The sequence below is a fragment of the Mustela erminea genome, chromosome X, assembly GCF_009829155.1.
Source record: "Mustela erminea isolate mMusErm1 chromosome X, mMusErm1.Pri, whole genome shotgun sequence".
Lineage (NCBI taxonomy): Eukaryota > Metazoa > Chordata > Mammalia > Carnivora > Mustelidae > Mustela > Mustela erminea.
In genome coordinates, this window is record NC_045635.1 from 114,576,552 (window position 1) to 114,598,693 (window position 22,142).

The following is a 22,142-nucleotide window of genomic DNA, read 5'->3' on the forward strand; positions in this document are numbered from 1 at the left end:
AATCCATCATTAATATTCAAATTATCCTACTAATTTCTTTTATAGCTATTTTTTCTAGATTTCTCCACTGTTACTATTTCTCCCTCTGAAATTAATAACCAATTTCTGGGAAAGGGCCCCTGGGAGGCTCAGTCAGTTAAGGGTCTGACTCTTGGTTTCCGCTCAGGTCATGAGCTCATGGGTCGTGGGATTGGGCTCTGTACTCAGTGGGGAGTCTGCTTGAGGATTCTCTCCCTCTGCCTCCTCCCCCCTCAAATAAATAAATCTTTTTTAAAAAACCCAATTTGGGGGGAGATATTTGGAGGTTATGTAAAGATCCTGTTCTTCTCAAACTTTTTTTTTTAAAGGACTGATAATTTCTTTTTTTTTTTTAAGATTTTATTTATTTATTTGACAGAGAAAGAGATCACAAGTAGGCAAAGAGGCAGGCAGAGAGAGAGAGGAGGAAGCAGGCTCCCTGTAGAGTAGAGAGCCCGATGCCCGGCTCGATCCCAGGACCCTGGGATCATGACCTGAGCCGAAAGCAGAGGCTTTAACCCACTGAGCCACCCAGGTGCCCCCTTCTCAAACTTTTTTTTTTAAAAGGTTTTATTTATTTGTCAGAGAGAGCGAGCACAAGCATGGGGAACAGCAGGCAAAGGAAGAAGCAGGCTCCTGGCTGAACAAGGAGCCCAGTGAGGGACTCGATCCCAGGAATCTGGGATCATGATCAGAATGAAAGGCAGATGCTCAAGCAACTGAGCCACCCAGGCGACCCTGTTAACAAACTTTCACCTAGTAGTTTTACATCTATTGTAGATGCTTGCCTCAATGGCTTATACAATAGTCACAACACATTGATTTTTAAAACTCTGTCATTTTTCAACGTTTATTAGGTAGTATTCTATTGCAAGGAAGAATGTTTTCTTCTTCCACAGTTTTCTTCTTCCTTCAGTTGTTGTGTGTCTGTACCAGCATGAACTCATGGATTCTTACCTTATTCAATGGGTTACAATCTGTTGCCATCATTTATTTTGATGTTCAAATTGGCCCAGTTTGGGCCAGTGGGAGTCCTTCCATCTGGTTCTTGTGTCCTTTTGACACGTTCCCATCATTTTTTGAGTACTTCCTTACTTTCAGCACAAGATGTTATAGGCTCATCTTGTACTTTCTCTGCTCAGAGCAAGAATCAACCATTTTTACCAAAGAGTCCTGGTTCCTTTTAGCAAGGAATGGGATTTATAAACCAATTCATTTTTCTTTCATGAGCAATGATTATGTTAGGAACTTTTGGGGATGGCGTTCTTGGAAAGGCTGCTTGGAGCGACACATATATTTTTCTCCTTCTTTCTAATTTCGAAGAGAGAATATACGATTGGTTTTCTCTGTCCAACCCTGTTCTCCCCTCAAATCCAAACTTTTCCAACCTCGGCAGCAGTGGTCCTGAGCGTGGGTAAAGTCTGTGATAACAGGATCAAGATGAGATTTTTTCCCCCTCATTTCCTGAAATGTGTACTCATTCTCAGGTTTTATTCATGATTCTTGGGGATTGAGGGTGGTGTCGAGGGAATGCGGGTCAGATCCACGCCTAATAAGTTCTCACAGACTTCGGGGATCTATTTCCACCAGCAGTTTGAATTAATGGCAGAGGCACATTCCAGGGGGCTTCTGGGTTTCTTTGAGATGAGACTAAAGCAAAGAAACAGGAAAGCTATTCCTTTGAGTGACTACCTGGAGACATTTGGTTTTTCTCTTTTCTGAAGCCTTGAAAATAAAAAAGAGAGCAGTGTTAGCTAGCTCTGATTACAAAATGGAGCTAGGGACTAGTAGGTTAAGCCTGAACAGCTCACCCAGAGCAGTTTAAAGTTACTTAATCTTTGATCTAAAGAACCGGAAGTCTGGCTCTATTAAATCCTTATGCTTAGCAGTGGTCTTTGAAAACCTAATCTGGCCAGTGAATTGCCATGGCCTTTCCTACCACTTTGCTAGTAAATCACAAAATCTAGCTGATGTTGTTAAAGTGCAAGACAGCCCTCATTTACTTTGGTCTTTTGTACCCTCTTTAATGAACATCCTAGCCTCTTGGGCTGATTGGGTTCCGGTAGGCATAATACACCAATACTCCAGCACAACAAAAAGGAAAAGAAAGCACACCCTAAAATGACAACCTGGAAAAGGAGTAGAAAATATTATTTTTACTTTTCAGGTGTCTTCAGATGTTCTTTCTTTTTTTTTTTTTTAAAGATTTTATTTATTTATTTGACAGAGAGAAATCACAAGTAGGCAGAGAGGCAGGCAGAGAGAGAGAGGGAAGCAGGCTCCTCGCTGAGCAGAGAGCCCGATGTGGGCCTCGATCCCAGGACCCTGAGATCATGACCTGAGCCGAAGGCAGCGGCTTAATCCACTGAGCCACCCAGGCGCCCCTAGATGTTCTTTCTAAACCTTAGACCAGGGCTTTCTAACCTGAGGTCCGGAATGGCCTCGATAGTTGGGCAGAGCCCTTGGAAGGCTTGAAAGTGTACTAAAAAGGCAAGATGGATTCCTCTTTCTGAGGACAGAGTCTATAGTTTCCCTCCTATTCAAAAATAACACGGTAATTGCTACTTTTTATGAAGTTCTTTCCACGTGCCAGGCATTTTATAGATGAGGAAAGAGAGGCTCAAAGAGGTTAGAAAAAACTGCTTAATGTCACCTATTAAATAAACAGTGGGGCCAGGGTTTGAGCAAAAAGTTATCCAGTTGCAAAGCTTGTGCTCTTTTCACTTCTACCTGCTCACCACTGAAGGAGCTGTAACACCAAAGAATTTCTTCTACCTCTGCCCTGGCCGTGTGACATCTGGGGGAGAGGGGACACTTACATGAATAAATACGACTGATTACAACACGGCTAGCTCAGCTTTTGCCTAATAAATTGCTATTTATGATCTACAGAAGGATTATGACCTTTAAGGAATAAATTTTAATGAGCACATTGCTAGGTTACAAATCTCAATAAATCTATTTACCCATAAATTATATATGTATATATTTATATATTCATGAGAACAAGGCTTTTGGGGAACATTTGCTGAAAACCATGAACCCTACCTGGATTTAATAAACAAGTATTCACAAGAGATGGCAATGTCTCAGGAATATTTAAACAACACAGTAATAAATAATAACAACAGCAAAGTTGCCAGTCATTAGGGATTTAGTTGTGGAGGTGTTTTTAAGCATCTTTTCTTTACTTTTACAAATTACAAATGCAGGGGGCAACCTGGCTGGCTCAGTTGGTGGAGCATGGGACTCTTGAACTCAGGGTTGTAAGTTCAGTGTACACTTTGGGTGTAGAGATGACTTAAAAACAACACCTTTAGGGACGCCTGGCTAGCTCAGGCAAGGGGGCATGTCACTCTTGATCTCAGGGTCATGAGTTCAATCGTCACGTTGGACGTGGAGTCTACTTAAAAGAAAAATATCTTTTTTTTTAAAAGATTTTATTTATTTATTTGACACAGAGAGATCACAAGTAGGCAGAGAGGCAGGCAGAGGGGGAAGGGGAAGCAGGCTCCCTGCTGAGCAGAGAGCCCGATGCGGGACTCGATCCCAGGACCCTGAGATCATGACCTGAGCTGAAGGCAGAGACTTAACCCACTGAGCCACCCAGGCGCCCCGAAAAATATCTTTTTAAAAAAATATTTATTTGTTTGAAAGAGAGAGAAAGAGTGTGCCCTCATGAGTGGGGGAAGGGGCAGAGGGAACAAGAGAAGGACAAGCAATGCCCCCCCAATGCTGTGTGGGGATCTTAATGAAGGGTCTCAATTCCAGGATCCTGAGATCATGACCTGAGCCAAAGTCAGACTGAGCCACCTGGGTGCCCCCAAAAAACAAAATCTTTTTTAAAATATTTTATTTATTTATTTGACACACACACAGAGAGAGAGAGAGAGAGAGAGAGAGATCACCCGTAGGCAGAGACAGGCAGAGAAAGGGGGGAAAGCAGGCTCCCTGCTGAGCAGATAGCCCGAAGCGGGGCTCGATCCCAGGACCCTGAGATCATGACCTGAGCCAAAGGCAGAGGCTTAACCCACTGAGCCACCCAGGCACCCCCCAAAAACAAAATCTTAAAAAACAATCATGAGTGCAATACATTATGGTTATTAATTATATGGAGTTTATTATAAACTCAAACAATACAAAGTGCATGAACTATGAAGTAAAACCTCTCCACAGAGGTGTCTGTTCTTTTAGATTTTTTTAAATGGCTTTATAACAAGTGTTCACCTGTGTGTATAATCCTAAAAAAAACAAAATAAGGGGCACCTGGGTGGCTCAGTGGGTTAAAACCTCTGTCTTCAGCTCAGGTCATGATCCCAGGGTCCTGGGATAGAGCCCCACATTGGGCTCTCTGCTCAGCAGGGAGCCTGCTTCCCCCTCTCTCTCTCTGCCTGCCTCTCTATCTACTTGTGATCTCTGTCTGTCAAATAAATAAATAAAATCTTTTTTTTAAATAAGCCAATATACAAGATTTTAAAAAAACCAAAATAATATGTACGTACGTACAGAATGTTTTACACTCGATGTATTTTATAACTTAATATTATCATGGGCACATCAGTACATTTAGATCAACCTCATGCATGTTTAGTGCTGCATATACCCATTTTACAGATGTGCTCTGATTTCTTTAACTCACCACTGACGGGCATTAAAGTTTTTTTTTTTTAATAGGATTTTTTATAGGGTTTTTTTTTAATAGTTTTAAATAATGCTGTGACAAATATCCTTGTACATACATCTTGGTATATGTGGGTTTGCTTTTTCATAGGACACGTTTGTAAGAGTAGAATTTCAAGGCAAAAGATAGAAGTTTTACAATTTAAACTGTCACCACTTTTACTAGTTTATTACTTTAACTATTCATTAAAATGGATTTATTTTTAAAGTAAAAGTAGTAGATAGGCTGGTAAAAATTTGAACAATGCACAAAGATAGAAATTAAAAGTAAAAGCCTCCTTTCTCATCAATATTGCCCTTACCCTAAGTCCTCTCCCTAAAAGTGACGATTTTTAACAATTTCTTACTTATCTTTGCAGGAACAACTGAAAACTTGGGTTTACGTGAATATAGTCTTTGTTTTTCTTTTTCAAAGTTAGGATCATCATTATATGCTCATAGTCTTCATCTTCTTTTATCCATTTAGTTATATATTTTGGAGGTACTCCCATATCAGAAAATAAAGAATATAGAGCTGCCTGCTTATTGGGGGGGGGATGCTAATTAGTACGACAGAGTAGGGATCTCCTATAATTTATTCATTGAGCTCCCTTTGAAGGACTTTTAAGCTGTTTCCAGGTTTTAGCCGTGACAAAAGTCTGTCGTATTTTGAAAAGGAATGGATGGTGACAGGAAATTCTTGAAGTGACCATTAGGGACAGATCACAAGCTCAAATTCCTCTCCAAGTATGTTTAGCATAATTGCTTCATGTTAGCCCAGACACATGGCCCAACGAAGGATTTGTTCGGACTTGAGGTTGTAAAAAGATGAAGAGTCTTCCCAAAGATATGCAGATGAAATGACTCCTAGATACGTACTGGAGAAATCACCTTTGGAAAGAATGAAATTACATGAGCTGAGTCCACCCTGGGAAATCTGGACTGTATCAAAACCCAGGGTCCCTGTATCTGTGGAGGTATTGAGTTGCTAAGAGGTATTAATTGATCTCGTGTTCCAGTGGCTTTGAATCACTTTATAAATTAACCATTCTTCGAATATGCAGAAATTGATTATATAGTTTATGCACTTTCTAAGACCTTTGTTTGGCCCACTAGGAAGCCCTGTAAGCAATTGTCAGCTCTGATAGGAAAGGTTCCATGGTCGTGGGCTCTATTAGCTAAAAGGCAATTTGGTTTGGCCCTTGTGTATCAATTCTCTGTGCTATCCTTGTTTTTATCACAAAAGATAAGCAAGAGCTGTTTGTAGTTTGCTCGAACCTTCTTATTTGTATTCCCATGCACAGAGTGACATTCTCCTATAGATTCAGAGATGGAAGCTCTAGCCCTATCTCAGAATTCATTTTTCATGTTCTTGCCTGGAAACTGAATACAGACACCATTTTGAAAAAATATATATATATACATATATATATATTTTTTTCATTATCTTAAAGATACTCATTTCATATTTTTTCTACCCCACAGGCAGATCTGTCTGTGGCGGTTCCTGGTCACTATTATCCCACAAATCTAATAAACACACTCATGATTGAAAGAAAAAAAACAGATGCAATATGTAGGCTAGAAAAACACAAAGATTTAATATGAGGTGATATACCCAAATTACAGGCAGAATTTGGTACCTTAGCAAATGTTCTAGTTAATATTCTCTTGGCAGGTACATCTGCAACAAAATGCCTCATAAATATTCAGCGACTCTATACCTCTGTTCTCCAGCTCCCAATGATTACAATAATACAATTTTGTCTAGAGTGAAGGAGCAAATGGCAATTAAGCCCACAGGCCGCTGTGAATTAGCATGGATTATCCCCACTTTAAACTACAGAGATAGCAAAGCTCATGCAAATCAATTGTGCAAATGATCACTTGTTCATAAACGGGAACAGAATGAATGTGGCAGAACACGTTTGCAAGCCCTTCAAAGATGGAGGCCTGACTCCGTGGTTTCTGTGGTCCCTCCAGTAGGGATGGACATTCGGTTATCACTCAGCTACGTGCATGACGTGGGTTTTTGCATTTGCCTTTTTTTAATTGTGAGAATTGTAGATTCATATGTGGCTGGAGATCCCTTGTACAATTTGCGCAGTTTCCCCCAAGACTAACATCTCACAAAGTTGTTGGTATAATGACCAGAATATTGATGTTGATACAATTCACTAATCTTATTCAGATTTCCCTAGTTCTACTTGGACTCGTGTGTGTGTGTGTGTGTGTATGTGTGTGTGTGTGTGTGTGTTTGTATGTGTGTGTGTGTGTGTGTGTATTGAGTTCTATATAATTCTATCACCTGTGTCGATTTGTGCATCTACCAACATGGTCAAGGTAGTGGACACTTTCAGTATCTCAGGGTCCCCCTCGTTGCCCTTCATGAACACACCATGAACCTCCCTCCTGTCCTTTCTCTCCACCTCCCTCGGCTCTCCACATCCCTAACCCCTGACAACCACTAATCTGTCTGCCGTTCGTAGGAGTCTGTCATTTTCAAAAATGTTAGTAAATGAAATCAGATGGTAGGTAACCTTTTGGCATTGAACTTTTTTCACTCAGCGTCATTCCCCCCTTGAGATCTGCCCAGCTTATATGTATCCATAGTTTTTCCTTTTCCATTGTGGAGCAAGCTTCCATGGTATGGATGCACCACAGTGTGTTTAAACATTCACCTGATGAAAGACATTTGGACTGATTCCAGTTTTTGCCTGTAGCCACTCCCTCCCCCTAAAAACACCCACACCCTGTTATGAGTCTCTGTGTATAGGTTTTTGTGTAAACACAAATTTTCATTTCTCCAGGATAAATGCCCAGGAGTGCCATTGCTGAGCTGTATGGTAGTTGCCCATTTATTTTTATTTTTTTAAACTTTATGTTTTAGATTTCTAAAGATTTTATTTATTTATTTGACACAGAGACACACGGAGAGAGCGAACACAAGCAGGGGGAGTTGGAGAGGGAGAAGCAGGCTCCCTGCTGAGCAGGGAGCTCAATTCGGGGCTTGATCCCTGGACTCTGGGACCGTGACCTGAGCAGAAGGCAGACGCTTAACCGACTGAGTCACCCAGGCACCGCACCCACTTAGTTTTGCACAAAATTTTCAGGCTGTTTTCCAAAGTGGCTGTACCTTCTTAATATTTTCACCAGCAATGGATGAGTGATCCAGTTTTTCCCATCCTTGCCAGCATTTGGTGTTGCCACTACTTTTTGTTTTAGCCATTCTGTTAAGTGTGTAGTGCGGTTTCATTATGGTTTTCATTGGCATCTCCCTGGTACCTAATGACACTGGACATCCTTTTCTATGATTATTTGCCATTTATACAACCTCTTCAGTGAACTCTTCGTGTCTTTTGCCCATTTTTAAAAAGATTTTATTTATTTATTAGAGAGAGAGAGCATAAGCAGGGGGAGTGGAAGAGGGAGGAATAGACTCCCCACTGAGCAGGGAGCCTGTTGTGGGGCTCCATCCCAGGACCGAGGAGCAGGACCTGAGCCGAAGGCAGATGCTTAACCTATTGAGCCACCCAGGTGCTCCACCTACGTTTTTTAAATTTACATTCGTTTTACTGTTGAGTCTTGAGAAGTCTTTATATATTCTAGTCCTTAGTTGGATATATGTTTTGCAAATATTTTCTCCTAGTTTACAGATTGCTCTTAAAAAGCCTTTTCACATGGGCTTTCATTGAGCAAAAGCTTTTAGTTTTGGTGAAGTTGAATTTATCAATTTTTCTTTTGGTGTCAAGTCGAAGAACACTTTGTTTAGTGCTAATTTTGTACCCTCTAAAGTCGCTGAACTCACTTCTAAGTTTCAGATTTTTTTTTAAGATTACTTGGGATTTTCTACATGGACAATCATGTCATCTGCAATGCTTAAAATTTTTTTTTAATTTTTTATTAAATAAACTCTGCCCTCAATATGGGACTCAAACTCACAATCCTGAGATCGAGAGTTGCATGCTCTACTGACTGAGCCAGCCCAGGGCCATTGCACTGTCTTTTATTTCTTTTTCTTTCCTTACTGGAATGCCTCTGACTTGCAGTACTATGTTGACTAAAAGTGGTTAGAGTGGACATTCTTGCTTTGCTTCCTGTCTTAGAGGGAAGACATTCAGTCTTTCACCATTATGGTTGATTTTATGGGTTTTATTAAAAGAACTATTTATTTATTTATTTGAGAGAGAGAGGGGGGAGAGATCATGTGCACAAGTGAGGGGAGGAGCAGAGGGAGAGGGAGTGAGAACCTCTCAAGCAGATTCCCCGTTGAGTTCAGAGCCTGACGTAGGGCTCAATCCCCCGACCCTGAGATAGTGATGTGAGCCAAAATCAAGAATCAGCCTAGTTGATGGAGCCACCGCCGCCCCGCCCCCCGCCCCTGTTGATGTTAAATGGAGGTTTCTTGGTGATGTTCTTTTTTTTTTAAGATTTTATTTATTTATTTGACAGAGAGAGAGAGATCACAAGTAGGCAGAATGCCAGGGAGAGAGAGGGGGGATGCAGGCTCCCTGCTGAGCAGAGAGCCCAATGCAGGACTCGATCCCAGGACCCTGAGATCATGACCTGAGCCAAAGGCAGAGGCTTAACCCACTGAGCCACCCAGGCACTCCTCATCTAAGCAAAACTTATAAAGAATTTTATAATAGTAAATGTTGGGCACCAGGGTGGTTCAATTAGTTAAACATCTGCCTTTGGCTCAGTTCATGAGGCTGCTTCTCCTTATCCCTCTGCCTCTCCCTCTACTTTGTGTTCTCCTGCTCTTGCTCTCTCTTAAATAAATAAATAAATAAATAAATAAAATCTTTATATAATACTAAATGCTTATGTTTAATGGCATCTATTATTTTTAATTAGATATCACATTAAAAGAAGTACATTTTATTTTTTTAAGATTTTTTTTTTTTACTTATTCATCTGACAGAGAGAGAGAGAGACCGACAGAGAGAGCCCAGGGAGGGGGAGAGGCAGAGGGAGAGGGAGAAGCAGACTCTCTGCTGAGCAGCTTAACCCCCTAAGCCACCCAGGTGCCCCTCTCGGTGATGTTCTTTATCAAATTGACATAAATACCCTCTGTTTCCAACTTGCCAAGGGATTTTATCATGAAGGTACATCGGATTTTGTCAAATGCTTTTTCCATATCAATTGAATGTGTTTCCTAACCCATCGTAATTAATTGCCAGACTTGGGGTTTGAAAGAATCTTTAATTCCTATAAGTCTTGGTTAAAAAGTACAGACATTTGATTGGATTGACTTTATTTGGGATATGGATGACTCTTTAAGGCAGATGTTGTCTCAGGGCATGGCTGTAATTTGGGATCCCCATTGGGTTTCGATGCCCAGGCTTGCAAGGGAATCTTCACATTTTAGTTTAGCACAGTGATACTCTTCTCTATGGTTTATGTCATGTAGTTTTGGGTGATTGCTTATTCTTGAGCTGTTCAGGACTTGCAGAACTTGGCTTTTATTATCTAAGTTTTTCTTTTTTTTTTTTTTTTAAGGAAGAGTCTCTTCTTTCTCCTAGGTTTGTGGTGGTTCTGTATAAATTGAGGGCATGCCCTTATGGGTGCTAGAAAATTAAAACCCTGACACACAATGTCTTACTTCTCTACATGTTTCATCTGTGGAAATCTCATCCTGTCAGCACTGTACCTCTCTGTGCCTAGTCTCTAAAGGAAGGGATGGAACACAATTGCCAAGAGTTAGTTCTATGATTCTGTGATTTTAATTAAGGAAGACTGGAGTCTTTGTGAATAAAGACTTTAGAGGAGGGGCGCCTGGGTGGCTCAGTTGGTTAAGCCTCTGCCTTCAGCTCAGGTCATGATTCCAGGGTCCTGGGATCGAGCCCCGCATTCGGCTTCTTGCTCAGTGGGGAGTCTGCTTCTCCCTCTCCCTCTGCCTTCTGCTCTGCTTACTTGTGCTCTCTATCTCTCTGTCAAGTAAACAAAATCATAAAAATAAAAGACATTAGAGGAGAAATTTGGTACACCAATCCTTCTGGAGAAAACGTCTCACCTGAAAGATTCAATGGGAGGGCTGTTGAAATAGAGAAATCCAGGCTTTGGGTTCAAGTGAGGCAATGTAAATTGCACTATTTTCTAAGGGACACCTGGTACTTAAACTGTTACCTGCTTGGCAATTTTTGTTCAACTCATCTGTTTTTTCTTTTCTAAGTATTTTTTAAGATTTTATTTTGGGGGGTACCAGGATGGCTCAGTGGGTTAAGCCTCTGCCTTTGGCTCAGGTCATGATCTCAGGGTCCTGGGAGGCTCCCCTGCAGGGAGCCTGCTTCTGCCTCTCTTTCTGCCTGCCTCTCTACCTACTTGTGATCTCTCTCTCTCTCTGTGTCAAATAAATTAAAAAAAAATTTATGTTTTAAAAAATTTTGTTTATTTATTTATTTGAGAGAGAGAGAGAGAGAGAGAGAGAGAAGGAGGGAGGAGGGGACCAGGGGAGGGAGAGGGAGAAGGAGAGGATCTCAAGCAGACTCCTTGCTGAGTGCAGAACCTGATGAGAGGCTGACTCTCATGACCCTGAGATCATGACCTGAGCTAAAACCAAGGGTTGGATGCTTAATGAACTGAGCCACCCAGGGGTCCCTTAAGATTTTTTTAAAAATAATCTCTACACCCAATGTAGGGCTCAAACTCACAACCCCGAAATGAGGAATCCCATGCTACACTGACTGAGCCAGCCAGGCATCCCCCTCCTTTCCTAAGTTTTATGCGTCTTTTTCTTTCTTTCTTTTTTTTTTAAGATTTTATTTATTTATTTGACAGATAGAGATCACAAGTAGACAGAGAAGCAGGCAGAGAGAGAGGAAGGGAAGCAGGCACCTTGCTGAGCAGAGAGCCCGATGTGGGGCTCGATCCCAGGACCCTGGGATCATGACCTGACCCGCAGGCAGCGGGTCAGCTTTAATCCACTGAGACACCCAGTTGCCCCTTATGCGTCTTTTTCAAATGCTTACTGGAAGCATTTACAATTACTTACAATTAATATCTATAGCTCAGCCATCTTTAGGTACAAATACCATACCTAACTCCCAGCCTCTGTGTTCCGAGTTTCTCATTACCCATTAAGACTCCTGGAACAGTGTTCTTTGAATATTGTATCAAAGAAGATGGACTTCTGTGGTATTCGGTATTTTATCGTTTTCCTAAAAAGTGAGTGCAGCTCCATCATGAATCACTTGTAAAAGAGCGAGAATTAGTGTATTCTTGGAGAGTGATTCAGGAGCTGGGACGCCACACTCCTCAAGTGTGGTATAAGTGACCCTTTAAAAAATTTGCAAAGCCAGTTGGCTGTGGTAAAGCCTTCTGCAAAAATGGAAACCAGGGCGCCTGGGTGGCTCAGTGGGTTGAGCCGCTGCCTTCGGCTCAGGTCATGATCTCAGGGTCCTGGGATCGAGTCCCGCATCGGGCTCTCTGCTCAGCAGGGAGCCTGCTTCCTCCTCTCTCTCTGCCTGCCTCTCTGCCTACTTGTGTTCTCTGTCAAATAAATAAATAAAATCTTAAAAAAAAAAATGGAAACCAAAATCCTGACTATTCTCCCTCTACTTCTAGTTATGGACACATTTGAAGGCAGAAGTCTTGACATAAATGTTGTGCTGCAGAAGTATAGCAGTTTCTTGGTAAAGCCTAGCAGAATGTGATCTCTGATCATTGAAATGATGTTGTAAAATTAAGTGGGAGAGTACTTCTACTAACTCTGACTTTTCCCTTTTCATGCGTGTGTTGTGACTTTATACGTGTGTGACTTTTGTCAACTCTGTCTATACAGTCAGTTGCAGGCTTCTGAGTGTCATTCATCCCACTTCATAATGACCACAAAATCCTAAAGAACATCCTACACACATCTCAGAATTTCTATCTATGCAAATTAAAAGCAATTTGAATGCTCAAGACAGTGAAACAAGTTAGTAGATTGTCTACCACCATAATTATTTCTACATCATAAGTAATATGCTTCCCAGGTGGATAAATTCAAAATGCTAATTTCCCAATGGTAAATATGCATGATTTCATTCTGGGAGATCTGAACTGGAGAAAAATTATGACTCAGTCTTGAATTTTACTATGTGCCATTTTCGCTTGGATGTTCCATCACCCTAAGTTCCACTTATTCAAGTCAGAAGTGCATATTTTTCTTCGGAAAGAGGCCACCTTCCCAATTTCCCTATTTTCTATTATCAACCTTCTCCAAGTAGCCCAAAAGCAAAATTTGCGTCCTCTGAGATTTCTTTGTCTTCTTCATCTTGTAAGCTTCTTTGTTACCATAACCTGTTGCTTCTTCCTTTAGGAATCCCCCACACTACTCTTATTTCATTCCAAGTCCTCGTCATCCCCTTATTCTGTCAGCCTGCAAATTTTGCGGGACATCTCCCATGTGCCAGGCCCTGCGCATGCGGTGTAGTGAGGAGGACAGCCGGGAATAAGCACGCACTGATACAAGCCTGCAGCTGTGACAACTACTCTGAAGAAGAGGTGTGGGGTGTCCCAACAGCCTAGAATAGATTGGTTTGACCTAGTCATGGAAGCTAAGGAAGGTAGCAGCCTCCTTGAGGAAGCAATGCATGAGCTGAACTTTGAAGGATGAGAAGTTAATCAGATCCAGAGAGATGGGAAGCACACTCCCAGTACAGGTAACAGGGAGGTAGCGGCCCTGTGGTGGGAAAGAGAACATCAAGTATTGGAGGATTAAAATAAGACTGGTGGGATGGAGTCCAAGAAACAAGAGAGAAAGCTTCTCACACAGAGTGAGGCTGGACAGGTTGGGTAGGGAGCAAACTGCGCATAGCTTTATAAGCTCTATTAAGAAACACACTTTTTTTTTAATCCTAGGAGTAATGGAAGGCCACTAAAGGGAGCTAAGTTTGTGTGTGTGTGTGTGTGTGTGTGAGGGAGAGAGAGAGAGAGAGACGTGATCAAATTAGTATTTCAAAAAGATCATCCTGATGGAACTATGGAACAGATTGGAGGGGGCCAAGAGTAAAGGCAGTGATCAAATTAGTATTTCAAAAAGATCATCCTGATGGAACTATGGAACAGATTGCAGGGGGCCAAGAGTAAAGGCAGAGGGTTCAGTTGGGAGGCTATTGCAGAGTTTAGGTGAAGAGACTGATGGTGGTTTGGTGAGGGTGGTAAGTGATCAAGATGGAGAGAAACAGAGTCAAGAGCTATTTAGGAGATAAGAGTCATAGAGCAAAATTATGGGTTGGCTATGGCAGGTGAGAGAGAAATGGAAGGAGACCAAGGGAGAGGGTTTTGGCTTGCATAATTGAATGTATGATCATGCCATTCACTGAGAGAGTACTGAGAGGACCCAGTTTGGAGAGAAGACAATGTGTTCAAATTGAGGCATATGATAGAGTTTGAGGGGTTAATGAGATATCCAAGAGATGTCAAGTAAGCAGTTGTGGAGTTCAGAATAGAGATCTGGTCTAGAGATATAGCTTTGACTTTCATTTGTGTACAGGTGTAAACTCGAATATGGAGGTGTATGGAGGAACCACAGGGTAAGGAGAGAAGAGGTGCTGGGACCAAGGCTTGAAGAACTCTATTACTTAATGACTGGATTAAATAGGATGGATCTGCAAAGGACATAGAATAGGAGTGCCTGGAGGGTTAGGAGAAAGCGCAAGAGCATGTCATGTCATGGAAATCAATGAAAAGAGCATTTTAAGAAGGACAGAATGGTGAACATTATCAGAAGCTGTTGAGAGATCAAGTAAGATGAAGACTTGAGAAGTATGTGTTCTCAGGGAGGCCATTGGTGGCCTTAGTGGGTGCCGTGCAGAGGAATGAAGACAAAACCCAGACTAATGTGGGCTAAAGAATGGGGCTGAGGAGGGTGGAGAGAGTCAGGATAGATAACCTTTCTTAAAGTGATGTGATGGGGAGGAGGGAGATAGGGCAGTACCTGCAGAGAGATGTGAGGCTTTTATTTTTATGTTGTAAGAGATTGGAAGATATTTTAAATCAGGAAGGAAATGCTCCTTAGGGAAAGGAGAGATAACTTCTGATGAGGGCTAAGTGAGGTGGTGCTGAGTTTCTGATCAGTTACGTTTTTCTATGAAGGAAGGGGCACAGGTACTTAATAAACATGTGGGGGCAGAGTTCGATAATGAGGAAGGTTTTATTTTATGTATTTATTTTTTTAACATTTTATTTATTTATTTGATGAAAGAGAGAGAGAGCACAAACAGGGGAAGGTGCAGCGGGAGAGGGAGAAGCAGGCTCTCCACTGAGCAGAGAGCCCAATGCAGGACTCGATCCCAAGACCCTGGGATCTTGACCTGAGCCAAAGGCAGATGCTTAACCGACTGAGCCACCCAAGCACCCCAGTGAGGAAGGTTTTAAATAGTTACTGCACAGAACAGTAGCAAAATTGACCAGAGTAAAGTAGACTGAGCAGTGTGAAAGGCTTATTTGGGTTTGGTGATGATGAATTGATAGAAGTACTAGTTCATCCCCTTGTGTGACCATGTCCAGCAGTACTTGACTGCTCATATGCAGGTACGGAGGTGATGGAGAGTTGTGCTGGCCCAGAGTTGGTGGGAATGAAAAGTTTCCTAGCTTTCTCTGTCTTTCTGTTCCTACCCATCCTGTATATGAAATCCTTTTTTTTTTTTTTTTTTGAGAAAGAGAGAGAGAGGAAGCAAGTATACCAGCGGGGTTGGGAAGGGGCAGAGGAGAGAGAGAGAGAGAATCTTAAGCAGGCTCTATGAATAGCACTGAGTCCAATGTGGGGCTCGATCTCATGACCATGAGATCATGAACTGAGCTGAAATCAAGAGTTGGACACAACCAACTGAGCCACCCAGGCAACCCCGAAATGGATGTCCTTCTACTTGTTACATAATGAAGGCATTTTGGGAACCATATAGAGATTTTAGAAAGTAGAAAATCATCTTAAGAAAAACCAAGTAATCAAGTGGCTTGATTATATCTGATACTTATCTCCTCTTAAAAACATGAGAAAAAATTATAGAGCTCTAACAGAATTGTCTCTGATTTCTAAAGCCAAATCCAAAGTAACACATGCTTTCTGATTTTCAGTTGTTTCTGAAAATATAACAATTCAAGAAATGAGCACAACTCTTCCACAACAAATAGATTTGACAACTCCATCCCAAGTTACTGGACTAAAACCACAAGAGACAATATATTCTTCTACAGTGACGTTTAAAAGCATGCCTGTGTTTGCAACTGATTATACAACCATAGCATATTCCAATACAACATCTCCACCTCTGAAAACAATGACTGTACCAAAATTTTTAAAGACACCCATAGCTGAGACAACCAGATTCAAGGCGCACATTTTGTCTACTTCAGCAGCTGTCCCTCTGCCTACCAAGAGCACCTCCATAGGCACTACTAACAATTCCATGAAAATAACTAAGTCTCCATCTTCAGAGAGCATAAGGACAACAAAAGTGGCTGAACCCATTGCTACTGAGACTTTCCATCCAACTACAGCTACGAATTTTCTATACACTTCTGGACTGACCAAGAATTCAATTATATCCAAAACTTCAGTGACTGGATCTCAGTCAACCATTATGAAGACACCACCTTCATTCTCCTCTGCTGAATCAAAACCCGTATCTACAATATCTTGGCCCAAACACGAATCCCCAGGTATTGATGTACTTTCAATCTCCACAGCTAGCCAGGAACTTCTTGCCTCTACAGCTGGTGTAACAGTACCTTGGTGTTCGGTGGACGAGACTTCAGCTACAACTACTCACATTGGGACTGCATCGACATTCCCACCCGAGTCTGTGCTCAACTCCACGGTTGCTCCAGTAGATTCCGTATTTCCTAGAAATCAGACAGCACCCACGTTGGCAACAACTGACATGGAAATAGCATCTCCAGCATCAAAAATTCTCCCAACTAGGCCTATTGAGGTGATGCCTATGCTCACGGCTGAAACAGAATTGACATCTACAAATTTCCAGGACGTCTCTTCATCCAGAATGGAGGATCTAGTCTCTACCTCCATACCAAAAAGGGCCTCTTCTATGGCCCTTTCTTTCAGGACATCCTCCCCATTCGCCGGAGCTCAGAGTGCACAGCCAGTTGACACTGAGACTACACATACAGCCTTGACTCTTGGGGTCACACTTGCACCAGTGGTGGCTGACACTCTTCTTCCCCCCATAACCCCTGGGCCAGTATATACCCACAACACACCCACAGGTGGCGGAAACATGCTTCTTTTGAATTCCACTAGGTCAACTTCCACGTTTAAGGCATCTGAGTCTGGTCCCACATGGATAACTCATGATGGTGCCCATCTGTTCTCTACCAATGAAACCATGTGGACTCCCAGGCCAGACCAGACCCTGCAGACATCAGCCTTCTACGGGAGCGATTCTAATGCAGGACATTCATCCCCTACTAGTACTGCTATTATCCCACCAGAAGGCCCCTCAAAAAGCGAGGCTGCCACAATCACTGATGCTAGTATTACTGCTGGTGCTAGTACAGACAGACACACTACAGCTCTACCCACGTTGATGACTTCATGGTTTGTTAATTTTTCCACAGTTTCAGGAATGACATCTATAACCAAATTGCCCGAGTTTAAACTTACCACCTTACGACTAAAAACTACGTCTCTGCCCACAGCAGGTGAAAGCAAGCCTCTTTCAACACCGAGGGAGACATTTGTTCCACCAGTAGATATAATATCTACCCTTGCTAACACTGAACCAAATGTCTCTGCTGAGGAGAGCACTTCTGAGACCACACTAACAGAGACAAGTGCCACAGTTGCATTTGGAGAGACAACTCTTGTACCAGAGTCTGCAACAATACAAGGATGGAATGGTCCTGCGACAAGGACAGAAACAACTTCCCGTTATCTTGAGGGAAAATCAACTATAGCAGTGACAACTGAGCTTTCCCCATTTGCAACAAGGCTGGAAGCAGCAGATGAATCTGCACAAATGGTAACAGCTTCTGTCACTGTTTCCCCTTTTCCTGACGTAGAAAAGTTGACCACCCCATTGGATACTAAAACTGCAACCACTGAGGTGAGAGGAAGTTGGCTTTCCACAAAATCGATGAAAATCACACATAAGAGCCCATACGATGGAACCACAGAAATCTTTAATTCCGCCCACACCCACAAAGCATGTTGGACTTCAGAAACTCCACCTGAGGGAAATCCAACTCTATCTCCCATTTCCGGAAGCACACAGACATTCCCTGAGCCCCTGGGCGCTTCTACCACAAGGATATCGGGAACCAGTTTTGCTACTGTCCCTACAGCTATGTCCTTGTCTGCTGGCATCTTGCCTCCACAGCCTACTGCTACCCGTTCCTCAGCAGCCCCTGTGCCATCAGTTACGGTGACCACAACCTCAGCGTTACCATTGGATCAGACTGCTTCAACAACCAGCGATCCTGTGCCTACCCACAGACAGTCAATTCCCACCACTTCAGAAGCCACAGTGTTCTCTGTCAGGATGACACCCATGACAGTTCCCTCTCTGACAGAGACTCCAGTCCCCTCATGGAGACATCCCACTCCTGTGGCAACTAAGGCTGAGACCACCTTTCTCTTCACCTCAGCTGACACAGTAACCCCATTTACACCCACTCTTGTCTGCTCTAAATCTCTCCCCGACAACATTCCTGTTGTGTCCCCTACCCATGTGACCTCAACTATGTTTACACCAGTAGCAACCCACCCCATATCACAGGGGAAGGAGACCTCTACCCATGATCTCAGCCTTCCATACACTTTCAGCAACAGTGGGGCTGTTGTTAGCTTGGCTCCTGGCTCCACAGAAACTTCTGTTGTTGATGAGACCGTATCTTCACACACCTCTGCCAATAAGCTTACAGTAGATGGTCCCATTTCTCAATCTTCAACAGGTCTTGGAAACACACTGGTCCCCACCCTATTAGTGACTGACGTTTCTGCCTTATCTTCTGACAAAGAGCAGATGACCACACCCCTGGGAAACACCTCGAGAACTATGAAGGTGGCAGAAATGTCCCCATCACAGAATCCTTTTGTTTCAGACTCCCAGAGTACTTCATCCTTGAAAACAACAGATACGGGATTTGCTGAGAGCCCAACAATTTCCAGTCACCAAACACATTCACCTTCAGAGCTTCCACTTGCAACTCCACCTGACAGGATTTCAGCTTCTTCTCCCACTTCTGGGACTATACAGACTACACCTACCTCTATCTCAAGTCACACAGTAGATGCTCACATTCCAGAAATGTCTACCAGTCTTGGGAAAACAGCCCTCCCTTCACAATCTCTGACAATTACCAGATTTCTGTCTCCTGAAAAAGAAGGCATCAGTGCCCTTTCAGTATATACACCCAGGACTGAGAAAATGATAGTGAGTGCCACCTCTGTGACTCACCCTTTCTCAAACCACCAGGATACTTCATTTGTAGACACCGTAACTTCCAGGACAACTAGAATGTCCAATCCTGTAAATGTCAACACAACTCTTTCATACTTGCTTTCCCCTAAGACTCCAACTAAGGTGACTTCAGTTGCCTCTCCCATTTCTGAAAGCACACATACCTCCCCTGAGTTCCTGTCTCTTTCCACAACTGGACCATCTAGTGCTGATTTTATAGTCATCTCCACTGACGGGATCACTACAGCCCTGTCTGCTCCAAATGCACCTACGACACTTCATGGGAAAACCTCTGTGGCGGCGTTCACTCCTATCTATCAGATGTCCTCACTGCCGGTTAGTATCGCTGCCTTCAGCTCCAAAAGAGTTTCTGACACTCCCACGATACCAATAATGAAATCTTCTAAAACAACACATCCAGATTCTTTGAAAAGTTCCTCTTCAGCCACTTCTGGGCCCATGTCTGAGATGCCCTCAATGTCAGTTAATGGCTCTGCTTTCTTGCCTCCAGCTGTTTCTTTTGACACTTCCACAAGAGTTGGACCATTGTCTTCATTATTGTCCTCAACTGCCCCTAGGACTATGACGACCCTAACACTGACATTGGATGTTGCACCTGGGCCTACTTCAAAAAGCGCACCATCTTCTTCTGCTTCCATTACTTCAGGAATGACAGAGGTGTCCTCCAGGATCACACCTACATCCTTTTCCTCTCTGACACAGTCAAATTTTCCCTCTGTGAAAACCATTCCAACCACTGTTATGGCAGGGATAGCGACTCCATCCATAGGCACCACTGCTCTACGAGTAGAGCTCGGTTCTAGGAACACTGAAGCTATTTCTTCCATTCAAACGACCACATTTTCACCATTTCGATCAACAACTCAACAGTCATTACAAAGAGATGAGACCACAGCTCTGGGCATATTATCTGGGACTATGAATGGATCCTTTACTCCCAGAGGCAGTAGTACAGTAACTGCTCTCACAGATACTTATTCCAGAACTGCTGCCCTTGAAAGTGTGCTTTCATCTACTCCATCAGATAATCTCCATACTTCACTGAATATTCAGGTTTCCCCATCTCTGACGAGCCTTAAGAGCACTTCTGGCCCCACAGAAAGGGTAAAAGCGACCACCTACCTTTCTTCAAGTACAGAAAAGATGACATCCTTGTCAGAAAATGCTTCAGCAGCTGGACTAACAAAAGGAGCCACATCTGTGGATACCCCTGTTTCGCATCCTCCATGGACTCCATCCATTACAATGGCACCTTCGTTGACATCATTTCTTTCTTCACCTCGTAGTACTAAAGCCAAGCTCTCTACTTCAGAGACTTTTTTCCCTCTTACAACCCAAATGGTTGAATTTCCAGTTCTGGGAACAAGGATCACATCTGGTAACACCCAATCTCTGCTTATGACTTCCTGGAACACACCCACAGCTAAAAGTTCTCAATTTCCAATTTCCACCAGTACTCATATATCTACACCCCGTAAGGTGGAAACAGAGACTCCATACCTAGTTCCTGGGTCTTTGTCAACATCCACACCCACTCAGACTGGTCCTGTGTCTGGAGATGTTACGGCAAAGTCATCAATTTCCATGTCAGGAATTCTTCCTACCTCGGGGATGTCTGACAGCCCTTCATCACCAACATCTTCAAGATCTATTCCTATCACTTTGGCTGACATTAAGCAAACACTTGAGAAGACAGCTACACCTATGACTCCTGGGAGCACACTTGCATGGACTCCTTCCGGTGCCACTTCAGGATCTGTACTTGCAGAGGCTGCTAGTTCATCCACACTGGCTTGGATTTTACCTGTTCTCCCTCCGGCTTCTCTACCGGCAACTGTATCTGGTACCCCTCACACTGTAACTTCTTCTCCAGTAGAGGTGTCAAAGTCCTCCTTTCTGACTTCTGACACCATGCCAGCGCGCTCATTCACTAACTTTACAACACTACCTATTGCTGCCATAAGCACTGCACTCACCCAAACTACTCTTGAACGTACAGTGAGCAGTATCACTACTGGCTTCCCAGTTTCTCTCCCCATATCTATAAAAATCACAGCTGATGGTGCATATATTTCCAAATCCCCTGAGGCATCTTCCAGAACCTCTGTGGCTGCCAACTCCAGGACCGTGTCTCAACCTCTACCCTTTAGCAGAATGAGTAGGTCGCCTCCTGCTTCACACCACACTCTATCTATCAGTTCTGAGTTTCCACCTAGCCCCATAGGAACGTCTGCTTGGAGCAGAATCCCAGCTGCATCAGCGTCCCCTTCTTTAGTTCTTCCTAAGCCCACGCTGGACTCCCTTCCAAATATAACTACCACTACACTTACTGCTACCACAGCTTTATTTGCACTCACATCCACTGGAGTAACGCATCCTTCCACAGCGTCTGTGTCTTCACTACTCTCTTCCTCTTCTGAGACAGCCCAGCTGGAGTCCACATCTTCTTTTCTGCCTATGGAAACAGTGACTTCCCTTACTGCCACTGAGTCCATGGGTATGTTCTGCAATAGGAGTCCGCATCGCTAACAGAACGCATGCACATGGGGTTATAGCTCAGTGGTAGAGCATTTGACTGCAGAACGCATGCACAATGGGTCACGTGTTCTCTAAGGCAGCTATTTCTCTGAAGGCAGAAAAAGATAAGGAATGGTATAGACGTTGCCTCTCTCCTTCAGACAGTGGGTGCAGGGGATACCCTGTCCAAACACAGACTTCTCTAGCCATCTTGCTTCGCTTTGCTTTATTGAAATATAATGTAAATGTATCTTTTCATTCACGGTGACATTTCTTTTCTTTTCTTTAAAGATTTAATTATTCATTTGACAGAGACACAGTGAAAGAGGGAACACAAGCAGGGGGAGTGGGAGAGGGAGAAGCCGGCTTCCTGCCAAGCAGAGAGCCCAATGCAGAGCTCAATCCCAGGACCCTGGGATCATGACCTGAGCCGAAGGCAGACGCTTATTGACTGAGCCACCCAGGCGCCCCTCTTTTTTTTTTTTAAAGATTTTATTTATTTATTTATTTGAGAGAGAGAAT

The 22,142-nt window shown here is 43.0% G+C and overlaps 1 protein-coding gene across 1 annotated transcript in view; it reads left to right on the forward strand.

Moving 5' to 3' along the window:
* The window catches only part of ADGRG4 (adhesion G protein-coupled receptor G4), a 96,065-nt gene that overhangs the window by 12,033 nt on the left and 61,890 nt on the right, over positions 1-22,142 (forward strand). The window contains exon 3 of the mRNA XM_032329729.1: positions 15,739-21,600. Within this exon, the coding sequence (XP_032185620.1) occupies positions 15,739-21,600 (5,862 nt within the window). The remainder of the gene's footprint in view (positions 1-15,738; positions 21,601-22,142) is intronic.